Source organism: Camelina sativa, chromosome 11 (genome assembly GCF_000633955.1).
Source record: "Camelina sativa cultivar DH55 chromosome 11, Cs, whole genome shotgun sequence".
Lineage (NCBI taxonomy): Eukaryota > Viridiplantae > Streptophyta > Magnoliopsida > Brassicales > Brassicaceae > Camelina > Camelina sativa.
The window spans coordinates 41,199,801-41,213,278 of NC_025695.1; the positions used below are offsets into that span (position 1 = coordinate 41,199,801).

Consider the following 13,478-nt stretch of genomic DNA (forward strand, 5'->3'; position numbering starts at 1 on the left):
TGTATCAAATGTGCATCAATTTATGAACAAATGTAATTAATTAAACAAATAATATTTTATTTTTATCATAATAAATTTTATTTCTAAAAGGGTCCATTCAGTATAACAACAATGCTTTGTTTTCTCACCACAATATTTTTGTTGGTGTCAGTTTTTTAAAATTTTCAATTACTTAAATTAAAATTACTATTCTTGCCATTTAGCAAAAAGTTTCCTTTGAATTTTTTTTATAGCATATATTTGTATTTTCTAATTAATTCTTTGAGATTGCTTAAGATTTTTTTTTTCGATGTTCCGTATACAGTGTACATGTTGTTTGGTTATTATGCTATCAAGTCAACTTACGAATGCAATCTTTTAAATTTGCTGACAAGTGACAACGAAAAAGATGTAATTACGGAGTTAATCAAGCCATTTCCCTTTCTTTTTTTTTTCTTTTTCTTTTTTATTACTGAGATATACAGTAGAACCTCTATAAATTAATATTTGTTATATATTAATAAATTTTTTCAGTCTCGAGTTGGGGCGGTGTAAAAAATGACACAATTCGATAAAATAATAAGATAATATTTTTTTTTAAATCCTGTATAAAAATATAATTCCATCAATATCATAAATTAATAATGATATAAATTATATATATTTATAAGAAAATTTAGTGAAATATGGCTCTATTGTTGTTTGCCTATTCTTGAATTTGCATTTTTGTTAGAGCTCTTCTATAATTTTTCTTATTGCATCAAAAACTTTTTGTGTTGTTTTCTCAAATTGTATCCAAAAATTGTAGAGCGTCTTACACGCAATAGCTGTTTTTTTACGTGTAATTGATTATAAAGATACTATAATATCTTCTTTGACTTGATCATGAAGAATAGTAACAACAATTTATTTTAAACTATGTTCTTTTAAACATTTATCATTTTCACTTTGATAATCTAGTAAACTATTGACATCAATCATAGCCAAAATTATAAATTAAGAAATATAAAAGTGTGAATTATAACAAAAATATCTTATTTTTAATCAAAAATATTCAAAACTATGAAAATAAAAAGCTCTTCATAAATTAATATTTTATTAATTTATCGATAAATTAAAACTTTTATAAATTAATAAAATATTGTGGTCCTGACCTTATTAATTTATAGAGGTTTTACTGTAGAGTCGAAGTCATTAATTAATAATTAGTATGCATTTAGGCATGCAAAACCTCAAGTGACGTATCATTTTCGTCGCAAACACATAAATTCTATAACTGACACATTGCCCATTGGTCTCTATTTTTGTAGGTTCGATTTGTGTCTTTCTACGTCGAAGTTTCGTGTTGATGGGATCATGATCTAATTCAGTAAATCAAGGCTCTTTTTGGTCGTATCTTTCAATACATATAGTTTCGTTTTCAAACTTTCCATGTTGAATAGATTTCACAGATTTATTTTTCAAACCTCCAAATACAAACGAAAAATAATAATCACATTAGTCTTTTAAGCTTCTATTGTAGTTATAATTGATGTTGTCTCATGCATATATATATATATATATACATTATGTTTGAAAATTTTCTTGTAAGGATATATAATAAATTAAAGACATTGCCCGTGAGTATCTGTCGATCAATCACGAAGCAACCCACATGTCCGCTTCCTCTTTTTTCTTCTCTTTTTACCAAATTTTTTGTGCTCCACAAATTTAGACCGTTAAGCTTGAAATTAAAATTAATTTGGGCGTTTTATTATAATTGAAGTGAAACTGTTAATTAAGTGCGAATAAACACCGTTGACTGTATCGTGTCCCTTCTCGTACGTTGTCTTAGTCAGCGGTCGGATCTGAAGCCCAGTTCATAAACGTATACAACTTCATAATCCTAATTTTTAAAAGACAAAGTCAACTGTTTCTTAATTTGATTATACTAATAACATCGTGTTCAAACTTTCAAAGACCTTTGACTATGGACGATATGATGAGTCATACTAAAAGTCAGGTAAACTATCTTCTCATCTGTAAATTTATCACAAGAAAAAGGACATTTGTAATCGGAGTATCTTTCTCATCTTTGGATTTGAATGAAAAATAAACAGATTTTTTGTAGAATTATTTCTTATATATGACCTTAAATAACACGTACACGGTCCTCTTTTTGTGGTTACTTCCGACGTGACAAATTTGCCAACAAGCTTTTTAGTGGAACAATATATATTACTATGACAATATATATATGACCATTTTTACCGTCTTATTCTTGCATAAATCAGCAAGCATATAATTGAATATGATGCTCACGGTCACGGGTTTCTTCTGGGTGTGTTTGGACATTAATTCTTGAATCAAACAAGAATCTTGATCATAACAGTGAGTCTTGTCATATGATCACAATGGACATTTTCTGGGTTCTACTGTTTCAATCAATAAACGTTTTATACAAATTTCTATATATGTTCATCAACTTCTAAAGTTAAAATGTGTTGTTGTTACCATTTACATTCTTGGTTTTCTTTTTGAAACAATCTCTCCGCAAATTTTGCGTTTCTCTTGTGATTAAATCTCTTGGCATTACAATGCTCATGTACTTGCCAAATCTTATGGAGGAAACATGTCCTATTGGTAGTATATTTTGTTGTTTTGTACATTTAAAGCTGTACACATGTGACACAAAAGTGGTTGATATAAATTTTTATATAATCTCCTAAATTACAAGCTGCCCTAACTTTTCATGTACATCCCCTATATAATAAAATGAAAGTACACAACTTTTTTTTGTAGACTATATAATATGGGTTATAAGATTAATTATTTAATTATTTGATAGGTTATATAGGTTATATGGTTTGTAACCATTAGTTAAATCTCAATTTCAGATCTATTAAAAAGGATATTCAAAAAAAAAAAAAAAATCTCCACAGAATATTTAATTAACTATATATAGACAACAAAATCTCAAAAATTAATCACTCTTCCGCGGATTAAAAGTGATTTTCGATTATACTAGCAACTATATATTAAAATAACATAAATAATGTTTATTATGATTGATTTGATAAATTTTAAAAAATTTAGGCTAATCTGCGGAAAAATCATAAGAAATCTCAAAAAAATTTCAAGTTCTCATATTTAGCATATGATTTTATTGCATAATGTTTTATTCACAACACTTTTATAAACAATCACATAAATTATATTTNATATATAGGCAACAAAATCTCAAAAATTAATCACTCTTCCGCGGATTAAAAGTGATTTTCGATTATACTAGCAACTATATATTAAAATAACAGAAATAATGTTTATTATGATTGATTTGATAAATTTTAAAAAATTTAGGCTAATCCGCGGAAAAATCATAAGAAATCTCAAAAAAATTTCAAGTTCTTATATTTAGCATATGATTTTATTGCATAATGTTTTATTCACAACACTTTTAAAAACAATCACATAAATTATATTTTATATCAAAATTATAATATAAATAAAAGTAATTTCAAACCGTGCTCTAGCACGGTCCTAATAACCAATATTATTTAGTTAGTTATCTTTGATCATGGTGTTTGCCAGTACAACATAAGTATACGTTTATCTCAGTGCCCATTACATGACCATTGGGCACATATTAATAGTTCATGGTTGGTTACCTATTCTCCTTTTATTTTATTTTATTTAAACATAGAAATCTCAAGCTCTATGTTCATAATCTTCTTTGGCTCGAGACCAACCTTTAATTAATAATATCTTAATATGAGAGCAATGATTGGCATTTTCCCCAAGAAACTTCCTACTAACCAAATGACTTGTCATTGTACTTACAGTATCCAATACCTCGAGTGGGTAGAATTTGAAAGAAAATTAGAAGATCATAGAACTAGTATTTGCTTCATTCATTCTTATATTTTGATTTTGAAAAATATTCTCAAAATTTTGTTGATTAGTGTTGCAAAAACGAATAACTTGTTTAAAATAATAACACTGGCAAGCAATTTGGCTAGTCCAATCTTCACCAACGTCTCTTTTTGTTGACATTACTCATTGGACCAAATTAAACTGCATGAAAAATAGTTAAATATCAAGTATATTAGCTGTTTGAGAAAAACACACACAAATTATCTATTTTAATACCTATGTGTGTAACTTTATCAGGTTGGAATTCTAAACATATTTTTTCTGAATAAATTAAAAATGGTTAATATTAGCACAAAAATATTTATGGAGAGAAATGAATAAAATAGCACAAAAATATTTATGGAGATAAATGAATAAAATAGCACAAAAATATTTCTTTATAAGAAAATGCCAATGGACCCACGTTTATTGTAGAATGAAAAAAATAGAATTATCCTCTTTTGTTTTAATGTTAGATTAGAAAGAGTGAATGATTCGTCAGATTTTTTTAAATAACATTAAAAGAGTGAATGTTTGATATAAATATAAAAGAGTGAATGATTCGGAAAGAGAGAGAGAGTGCATGAGGAGCGGGAGAAAGTTTGTTATTTATGTGAAAAGAAAAAATGACATGATATTTTTTTTTAAAAACATGTAATATATGAAATTGGTATAAATGTAATTACATTTGAAGAGAGAGAGTACCCTCTGACACTAATGATAGTTACTTAATTCTTTTTGGTTTAAGTAGTATCTAGTGCATATTCTCTTAAAAAATTTACTTATTTTGAGATATAGTAAAGAAATTGGGTCAGTGAGAACTATCTCAACACCAAATATTTGAATTAATTATAGTGATACAAAATAACAATAAAAAATAAGTAAACAATATTTGTTAACGATAACAAATAGTGATATAGAATGATGGTGTGATAAGAAATAATAGTATTATTTCTATTTATTTATCGTTTTTATAACTAGTGATTTGGTTTTAATTAATATAATTCAACTTGAAATATAAGAAGTCTGCAAATATCCAAAAGTAAACATAAACGATGTATACATGACATCCAAAAGTAATTCCTAATTAGTAAAACAATGTAACTAATTTGGGTTTATATAGGATCTGAGTTTGAAAATTAGACTATCTTTTGTAATGTGTTTTAAAAGTAGATGATGAAAACTCGTATAAATGTTTGCGTTCATCATTATGTGCAACTTTTTCTACGATCTATCACTATAAACGTAAATACGCTACCAATCAAAACCTAGTTTATAATAGAATACGAAATTGATAAACCAAATGAGAATACTCGTAACATAAGATTAGAGTAAAAAAATTAATTAGGTTTATATTTTCTCTTTTGACATCAATTAGGTATATATTACATGAAAGTAATTAATTTTTTTTTGGGTTTAGCAATCAAAAAAAAGTTTGAGCCTACAAAAAAAATCAAGAAAAAGTTTGATTAGTTGTATAAAGTGATAGGGTAATGATCCAATGGAAAAAAAAGAAAAGAAAAGAATACTTAAAAATAAAATAAAAAACCTACGAAGGTCATGTTCGTTTGTTGAACCAGACGTAATATCTGGATATAATATCAAAACACAATTTTTGGACGCAACATCTAAATGATATTCATTTGTGTTTTTGGTTCATGCGTCTAGAAATTGTATCTTGATGCAGTTATGTTTGTTTTGTAATTTGATATTTGTATCTGGATACAATATATGTAAAATGACCAAAATTCCCTTAATAATTTTTATACCAAATTCTTAAGAAATTTTCTGACAGCCTTGTTCACGTTCTCATCGCCAGCGATGCACTAGACAAAGGATTTGACCATCCAGATGTTAGTCCTTGATCTTGTGAACATTTCTGAGTTTTTTCATCTTTCCACTAATCTCATTGACGCTAAATGTGTATATGCAAGTTAATCTGGTTTTGAATCTTGATCTTCCTATTGTTGTCACTAGTCAGCAAAGGAAGGAGCCGGATTATGGTGTATACCTTCAAAGGGTTGGAAGGTCGGTCTTTTGTAATGTATTTTAAAAGTAGACGATGAAAACTCATACAAAAGTTTGTGTTCATCATTATGTTCAACCTTTTCTACGACCTATCTTGTTCTTTGTCTAAAGGTTATCGGAAAATGGACGTAAATAAACAAGAAACACTATCAATCAAAACTTAGTATATAATAGAATATGAAATCGATAAACTAAATGAGAATACATCTATATGATATTAGCAATCTGAATAAATGGGATGTGGTTTTTCGTCGTATCTTTTCGCAAAAAATAGTGTATTTTTTTAAAAAAAAATTATATGGTTGCATCTATTCATTGTAAAATTATGTCCTTTCACTATATTTTATTTGTATTTTTCATCACTACTTTTCGTTTAATAGTTGTGTTTGTTCAATATTCATGTCTTTTGAACTTTATATATATTTGTGTCTTCTTCAATAACTAAAAAATCATTGTTCGTTAAAACATATATTTTGTTTATGTTAAATCAAACTAATTTGATTATTAATATATTAATATCCAATATCTAATGTTATTCTATAATCTAACTAAAGATTTTAGAAATGATTATAGCAATATAGAAATTTAAATATAATTTTAAATATGTAATTTATAACTGCGTCTATTTATCTTAACTCTTTGTAAAATATGTATTTTGAATATTTTACATTTAGAAATTGTGTATTTTTACTATAATTTTTTTTTGATACATTTTCACTAAAGATTAAATATATTTTGTATTTATAATTGTTTTATCAGAAAATTACATTTACTCATTACAACCATTCGTTCGATAATCTCACACTTAAAAATCATTATTATTATAGTTTTTATTAGTAATATAAATAGTAATAACTGTTACGATGATTGCAACTCTTTATCATAATTATTTATAAAATATCTTATATTTATAGTACATACTCTTAAATTATAGTAGCAAATACTCTTTATAGTACATACTCTTAAATTATAGTAGCACATACTCTTAAATTATTGTGTTTTTAAAAATAATTTTTATTTTAGTAGCACATACTCTTAAATTATAAATTTATCACATATAATATATAATTTTAAATTTTAAATTTTAAATTTAATTTGATTGTATTTGAAACATTTCCTCTGCAATATAGCAGAGTTATGAGTCCTAGTTATAATAATATTAGAGTTAAAAAATTAATTAAGTTTATATTTTCTCTTTTAACATCAATTAGGCATATATTACATGAAAATATCTACTTTTTATTGTTGTTTAGCAATCAAGAAAAAGTTTGATCCTACAAACAAAAAAATCAAGAAAAAGTTTTGTTAGTTGTATAATAAAATGAGAGTAATCCAATGGAAAAAGAAAAGAAAAAATACTTAAAAATTAAAAAAAAAAAAAAACCTACTAAGTATATAAATGATAGATGCATGAGTAATGCCACGTTGCCGCTTCTGTTCGGTGTGTCCTCCTCCTCTCTCTCTCTCTCACTACTCACCACCACTCTCTCTCTTGGATTCTTTCAGATTCCATGGAAGCTCCAAAAAGCTGATTCGCTGGAGCAATTTTTTTTTCTTCACTTCTCAGATTCGGATCCTTGGGTACATAACACTAACCGCCTTTCTCCGATCCGATTCGAATTCTCTTTTGTCAGAGCTCTTACTAGGATTCGTTGCCACACAGATCCTTTGATTTGGATTTTTTTTTTTTTTTTAATTTCTTTTTTCTTCTGAGTTTTTGATTCGTGAAAGATACCTGTTAGTTTTTTCTTCTTCTTCTTCTCTCTACTTTGATTTTGATCCGTTTCGTTTATTCGAATTTAGTTGAATCGTTTTAGTAAGTACAGATTCTAGATCGTGTTCATGGATTCTCTAGTTTAAAATTCTATCATCTTCTTCTCTGAATACGTAGTAGGATCTAGTTTGATTTTGAAGATTCTGAGGTTTGAAATCAGCTTTTTAACCTAAAAACTTATCCATATAAGATAGGGTTTGTTACAATCTTAAAATTGGTGTTTTAGGGATCCAGGATCTGTGTGTTTAGCAGATGATAATGATCGTTGTTTCTGTGTTCTACGGTTGAAGTAACTCGTAATCTTCAAATTTACTCGAATCTTTAATTTTCTGATTTAGGAATCGTGTCAATTTCGTGATATATTGTTTATTAATGACAGATTGATTTTGTTATATATGTAGCTCCTGCATTGGAGAAGCTGCTATAAGGTTTGACCTGGGATCTTAGATGGTATGCAGCACTTTCTTAAGGAGTGTGATTGTTCAAGCTGGTGGTCATTTTGGGGTGTTGGCTCAAGGAAGAAGACATCATATTAACAAGACCTTGAGTGTTGTTGGTTTCGGGTTTAGAACCGATTTTCTTGGATTTAGTAGAACCAGTGGATTCGGATTTAGAACTAGTGCAAAGATGATGGTTGATTCTTCCACTGGAGAGAGACGAGTTTCTTTAGTTGATATGCCCCCTGGGAAAGTTGATGATGGCGGATACATCGGCGGTGGGTGGAAAAAGTGAGTTTGTTTCTCATCCCTTTTGGTATATGTTTGTTTCTCATGCCTAGGGTATATACACTGCTGTTTATATAGGACTTGTACTGAAGATATCAATTCATGCTCGGCTATACTCCACTTTAGTTGTTTCACGTGTCACATGTGCTCTTCATTTGTTTCACTGAATTATTTTGCTATACAGATGATTATATCATGGAAGAAACTAAGTTCCACTATACGTGGAAGCTTCATATTGTTCTGTAGGCAATCTGTTATTTGAATATGGCTTTGGATCTATCTGAAAGTATTTGTTTTCTACTTTTCTTCATTTGTTTTCAAGTGGTCCTTGACAAATGTTACTTGCAATTGCAGTGACGACGGAAGCTTGAGCTGTGGATACTGTAGTTTCAGAGGGAAAAGATCTACGATGGAAGATTTCTATGATGTCAAAGCTTCCACAATTGAAGGCCAAACAGTGTGCATGTTTGGAATATTTGATGGTTAGAATCTATGTTTTCCTTCTTCTTTTTTTTTGGTGGTATAGACGGAAAGGAATTGTTAGTATTGAATTGGGGAAAATTGGGGAAAATATTTGATCTTCCTCGAAGTCTGGTCTTCAACTTTCCATATTACCATTGTATCTATCTCAAGGTAAACATGGCTGAGCTAAAGCACAGTATAGCTTCATTTGCACATTTAAGTTGTTCGCTGCAAAACTCATCACACTATATATGCTATGTCTACTATTTTAAGAAGGATCTAGACTTACCTTAGTTAGAGTCTGTATTGTACTTATTTAGAATATTAAAGGCTGCAGTGCACAGTTGAACTATCAATAATCGTTCATATAATACTCAGAAGCAGAATCATATGCTGTTGACTTGATATTTAGTTTCCCTCTTCTAATATCTGAAGCTTTAACCATCACAGGGCATGGTGGTTCACGTGCTGCTGAGTACCTGAAGGAACACCTCTTTAACAATCTTATGAAGCATCCACAATTTTTGACAGACACCAAGCTGGCATTAAGTGCGTTCTATATCTCTTGGCAGAAGATCTTTCTATAATCTCAGAAGTATGAGTTCATACAGCTTGATACAAGTCATTGGGTCACCTTTTAACTTGATTAATTTGGCAGGTGAAACATATAAACAAACTGATGTAGCATTCCTCGAGGCAGAAAAGGATACCTACAGAGATGATGGCTCCACAGCATCTGCTGCTGTGTTGGTGGGGAACCATTTATATGTTGCAAATGTTGGAGACTCGAGGACAATAGTTTCTAAAGCTGGGAAAGGTCAGTACTTCTTTATGATCTAACACAATATGGCATATCATTAGAAAAGAAGTTGAGAGATTCAGCCAAAATGAGTTTAGGATATGGAATTATGCTATCTTTAGAGAACATTTGACATTTAGTTAATAATAATAGTGAATGGATTCAAATAGATTCTTATGACTGGTCACAAGTCTTTGTTGTTTTCTTTCTATACGGACCCTTTTCATTCTTAGTGTTTATGTTCTGCAGCGATCGCGCTATCTGATGACCATAAGCCAAATAGAAGCGATGAAAGAAAGCGAATTGAAAGCGCTGGTGGTGTTATCATGTGGGCAGGTAATCTGATATTATAAGAAATCGCCCCTCATCTGTGTCCTCCTAATTGGTTGCTTTCTTCTAAACATGACATAGTGAGATCGCAGATATTTCCCTCCTGAGTTTGATCACTAGCTTCATTAATTGATCTACTCAAAATGCTTGATATTTACTTCAAAAATTCTAACAATAAAATGTTGTTGGTTATTTTGTTTCTACTCTTTAGGTCTAATTCCATTTTTAAGTTTCTAAGGAACACTGACATAAAAACCATCTTATCGAGTCATTCTATTTGTCGGGTTATTCATGCTTTCAAGATTCAGCGGAAAAACTAGATTTCCTGAGTCATGCCCGTAACTTCTCTGAATTTTCTGTCAGCCGAAGACTTAAAACAATATCATCTTGATTTTTGCTTCTCAGGAACATGGAGAGTAGGTGGGGTGTTGGCAATGTCCCGGGCCTTTGGTAACAGAATGCTGAAGCAATTCGTTGTTGCTGAACCCGAGATACAAGTAACCGCTTCTAACTGCAGCTTACTTCTATCGCTCCTCGAGGGTGTTATATAGTTATCCTTATCCGTAGTATCACCAATGTGAAATCCTTGAGTGTTGAGTTTTTGTGAACACACTCCTCTGCTTATTTTGCAGGATCTAGAGATAGATCATGAGGCCGAGTTGCTTGTGCTTGCAAGTGACGGTCTATGGGATGTGGTACCAAATGAGGTATGACTTAGATAAATTCCCCCTTTTATCCGTTTCCAGATTGTTCAGGAAATTATATTTTATACTGTTTTTACTTCGGATTCAGGATGCGGCATCCCTTGCTCAGAGCGAGGAAGAGCCCGAGGTAGCTGCCCGCAAGTTAACTGACACTGCCTTCAGCCGTGGCAGTGCAGACAACATCACATGCATTGTTGTTAAATTCCGTCATGATAAGACAGAGTCTCCCAAAATCGAAGGAAACGCCATGGCTGAATCGGAACCTGAACTGAACCCCCCAGCTGAACTGGAACCGGAATTAAACCCCAATGCTGAAATGGAAACCGAATCAAGCCCCAAAGCTGAACTGGAACCCAAACCTGATGCTACACTCGATCCAAAACCGGAAACCGAACCAGAGGCCAAGGGTGAGAAAGCAGGTGAGTAAGGTAAGCAGCCGGGGAAAGGTGTCCATATTATTGGGAGCATGTGGAAGAACAGATGAATATAAAATTGCTTTAGTAGTTGTGTGATTTGTGGCTACCTGTAACGTGTGAGGATTTGTGTTTTGGTTTTGTATTGCATCATGCACATGCCTATGCCTGCCTTGAGGACAACTACGACCCTTTTGACATGTCCTCGATTTTTGTCTATTCATTTTGCTCTATTTTGTTTGTTGGTGCTGCTCACACAGCAAAAAACAACTCATTTGTTCTGTTTCTCCCACTTATTTCTTCTATCTCTTATTCAAACACTTTCCAATAAACATATGTTTTTGTAATTCCTCCCCCTCTCTTTGCTTTCCTCGTTCGTCTCTATGTTGTTAGTAGATCGTAAGGATTACGAATGTCGTTACCATAAGAAGTTTGTGGTTAATCAGAAAACCTAATTGCTTCGCTGCATGACCCAAGTGATCTTAGATTCTTCTAAGTTCAAATATATGTTCATGTTTGCACATCCCTTTATCTTAAAAGATATGAAATCTTAGCTTCTCTGAATAATATCCTTCCATGTTGCAGATCCCCTTATCTAGTTAAAAGATGTGAGATGGTCGACAACAAATATTTTACCACTTTTAAAACTCTTAACCACAGTTAAGTAACCACGATTAAGAAATCATGGTCGAGTAACCCCCGGTTAAATAATTATGGGAAAGTAAAATGTATAGAAAGTTTAGCTTTTTATACTTTGAATTCGAAAATGGTCATCGTATACACTCTTTATATTTAATTTATAATCTATAGTCTGTATCTAGTCCAAAAGTAAACTCAAAAGCATGCATGCGTGTAAGTTGTATAGACTACACATAAATAAGAAGAAATTTTTTTCTTTTTTTTGTTCTTTTGATAGAAGGAAGAAAATATGTATTTCATGATTGTACCACATAAGACTCAAATAGGTCAAAACGCAATTATGGTAAAGTTAGTAAATTTGGACAGGCAATTATGTTTACTTTGAACAACTTATTAAATATTATATCCCATAAATAGGTATCTCACATTTGATATATACGAGGTTGTTCTTGAGAGAGAGAAAATAAAATAAAATCAGAGTAGGGTTTTTGTAAGAGAAGGGTGTATCTGATTCTTGTAGTAAAAGCTTGTCTGAATATTCTTATCCTCGGAGTTGCGATCCAACGATTGGTATGTTTTCTCCTATTTTCATGGTTTCTTCTTATCTTTGTATACTCCTTTCGTTATCTTCCATGCTTCTCGCTTATATTAGAGTAAAATTGAATTTATGGGTTTGATTTTACAGTGATGGATTAGGTTTTTTTTGGTTTGTATCACACGTTTAGACTCTCTGTGATGGTGAACTTGGGTTTTGATCTCTAGGGCAGTCGGTGTAGCGTTTGTCTCTTAGATCCGTTTGAAATGTTTTTGAACTACTTAATTTTCCCGTGTCTCGAGTTGGTTTGATTGTTTGCGTTGATTGAAATATGGATTATGGTTTTTTTTTTTGGGTCGTGGTGATTAGTAGGAGATTCAAATGGTTCTATAGGAATATTGTGGATTCTGATTTTGGGTTTGGTGAATTGTGGTTCAAGTTAGGTTTTCTCTTATTAGAGTTTGAGGATCCGTATTCATCATAGTTGAGTTTTTTTTGTGGCTTTGATTGAGTTATTTGGTTCTTCATCATTGTCTAAATGTTGTTATATAGATTTTGAGGGTCTTCATTTAAATCTCGATCTTTCCTTGTTGTTAAGATGTTTGATTGCAATAGATTGATAGATTCTCAAGATCTTTCTTATATATATATATATATATGAGCCTTGTGTATCCGTTTTGTATTCAGCGAATTCCCCGCACAAACTTGTATTCATATTTTGTATTATACGGATTGCATTTCATGTAAATTATTTGTGTTTATTGTGTGGCTTAGACATGCTAATTTGGCCAAAGATTGGTTCTCCATTCTTGTTTTTTTAAAATGAAATGTTGCGGTAGGATCGGAGAGAGTCGAACCGGGTTTTGTTTAGTAAACTTTGGGGCGGCGCTTCTACTTTGTTGAGAGTTGAGACCAATGCCATCGCATAAGATTTTATTTTCTTGAGCTAATGATTCGCATTTATGTTTTACCCTTGTTAGGTCAGATCTGCATCTATATATCAAATCATGAGAACATGCAGCTAGTTAAAACCTTCATGCATGTGTAGAAACATATCTATCATTTTATAGGAACATATCTGTACTCCTTTAAAAATCCTCAGATTTTACTGAATATTTTTTTCTATTAGAGTCACCTAAAGATGATATGCTTCTGTAAGAAAACAGAATCTAATCTCTTTTTTTTTTTTTTTTTTTTCT

At 30.7% G+C, this 13,478-nt stretch overlaps 1 protein-coding gene across 1 annotated transcript; it reads left to right on the plus strand.

The window, feature by feature from the left end:
• LOC104725831 (probable protein phosphatase 2C 76) lies at positions 7,332-11,437 on the plus strand. The gene is made up of 9 exons (XM_019232578.1): positions 7,332-7,478; positions 8,074-8,400; positions 8,752-8,879; positions 9,310-9,408; positions 9,518-9,676; positions 9,908-9,994; positions 10,394-10,485; positions 10,621-10,695; positions 10,781-11,437. The coding sequence occupies exons 2-9, from the start codon at positions 8,120-8,122 to the stop codon at positions 11,117-11,119; spliced, it is 1,260 nt and encodes a 419-aa protein (XP_019088123.1). The 5' UTR covers positions 7,332-7,478; positions 8,074-8,119; the 3' UTR covers positions 11,120-11,437.

What these genes read in the sequence shown, in the direction of transcription:
- LOC104725831 (XM_019232578.1), top strand. Translation starts at nt 8,120, where the DNA reads ATGGTATGCAGCACTTTCTTAAGGAGTGTGATTGTTCAAGCTGGTGGT. An exon ending in CATGTTTGGAATATTTGATG is followed by an intron (nt 8,880 to 9,309) that starts GTTAGAATCTAT and finishes TAACCATCACAG; the next exon opens with GGCATGGTGGTTCACGTGCT. An exon ending in GGGATGTGGTACCAAATGAG is followed by an intron (nt 10,696 to 10,780) that starts GTATGACTTAGA and finishes CTTCGGATTCAG; the next exon opens with GATGCGGCATCCCTTGCTCA.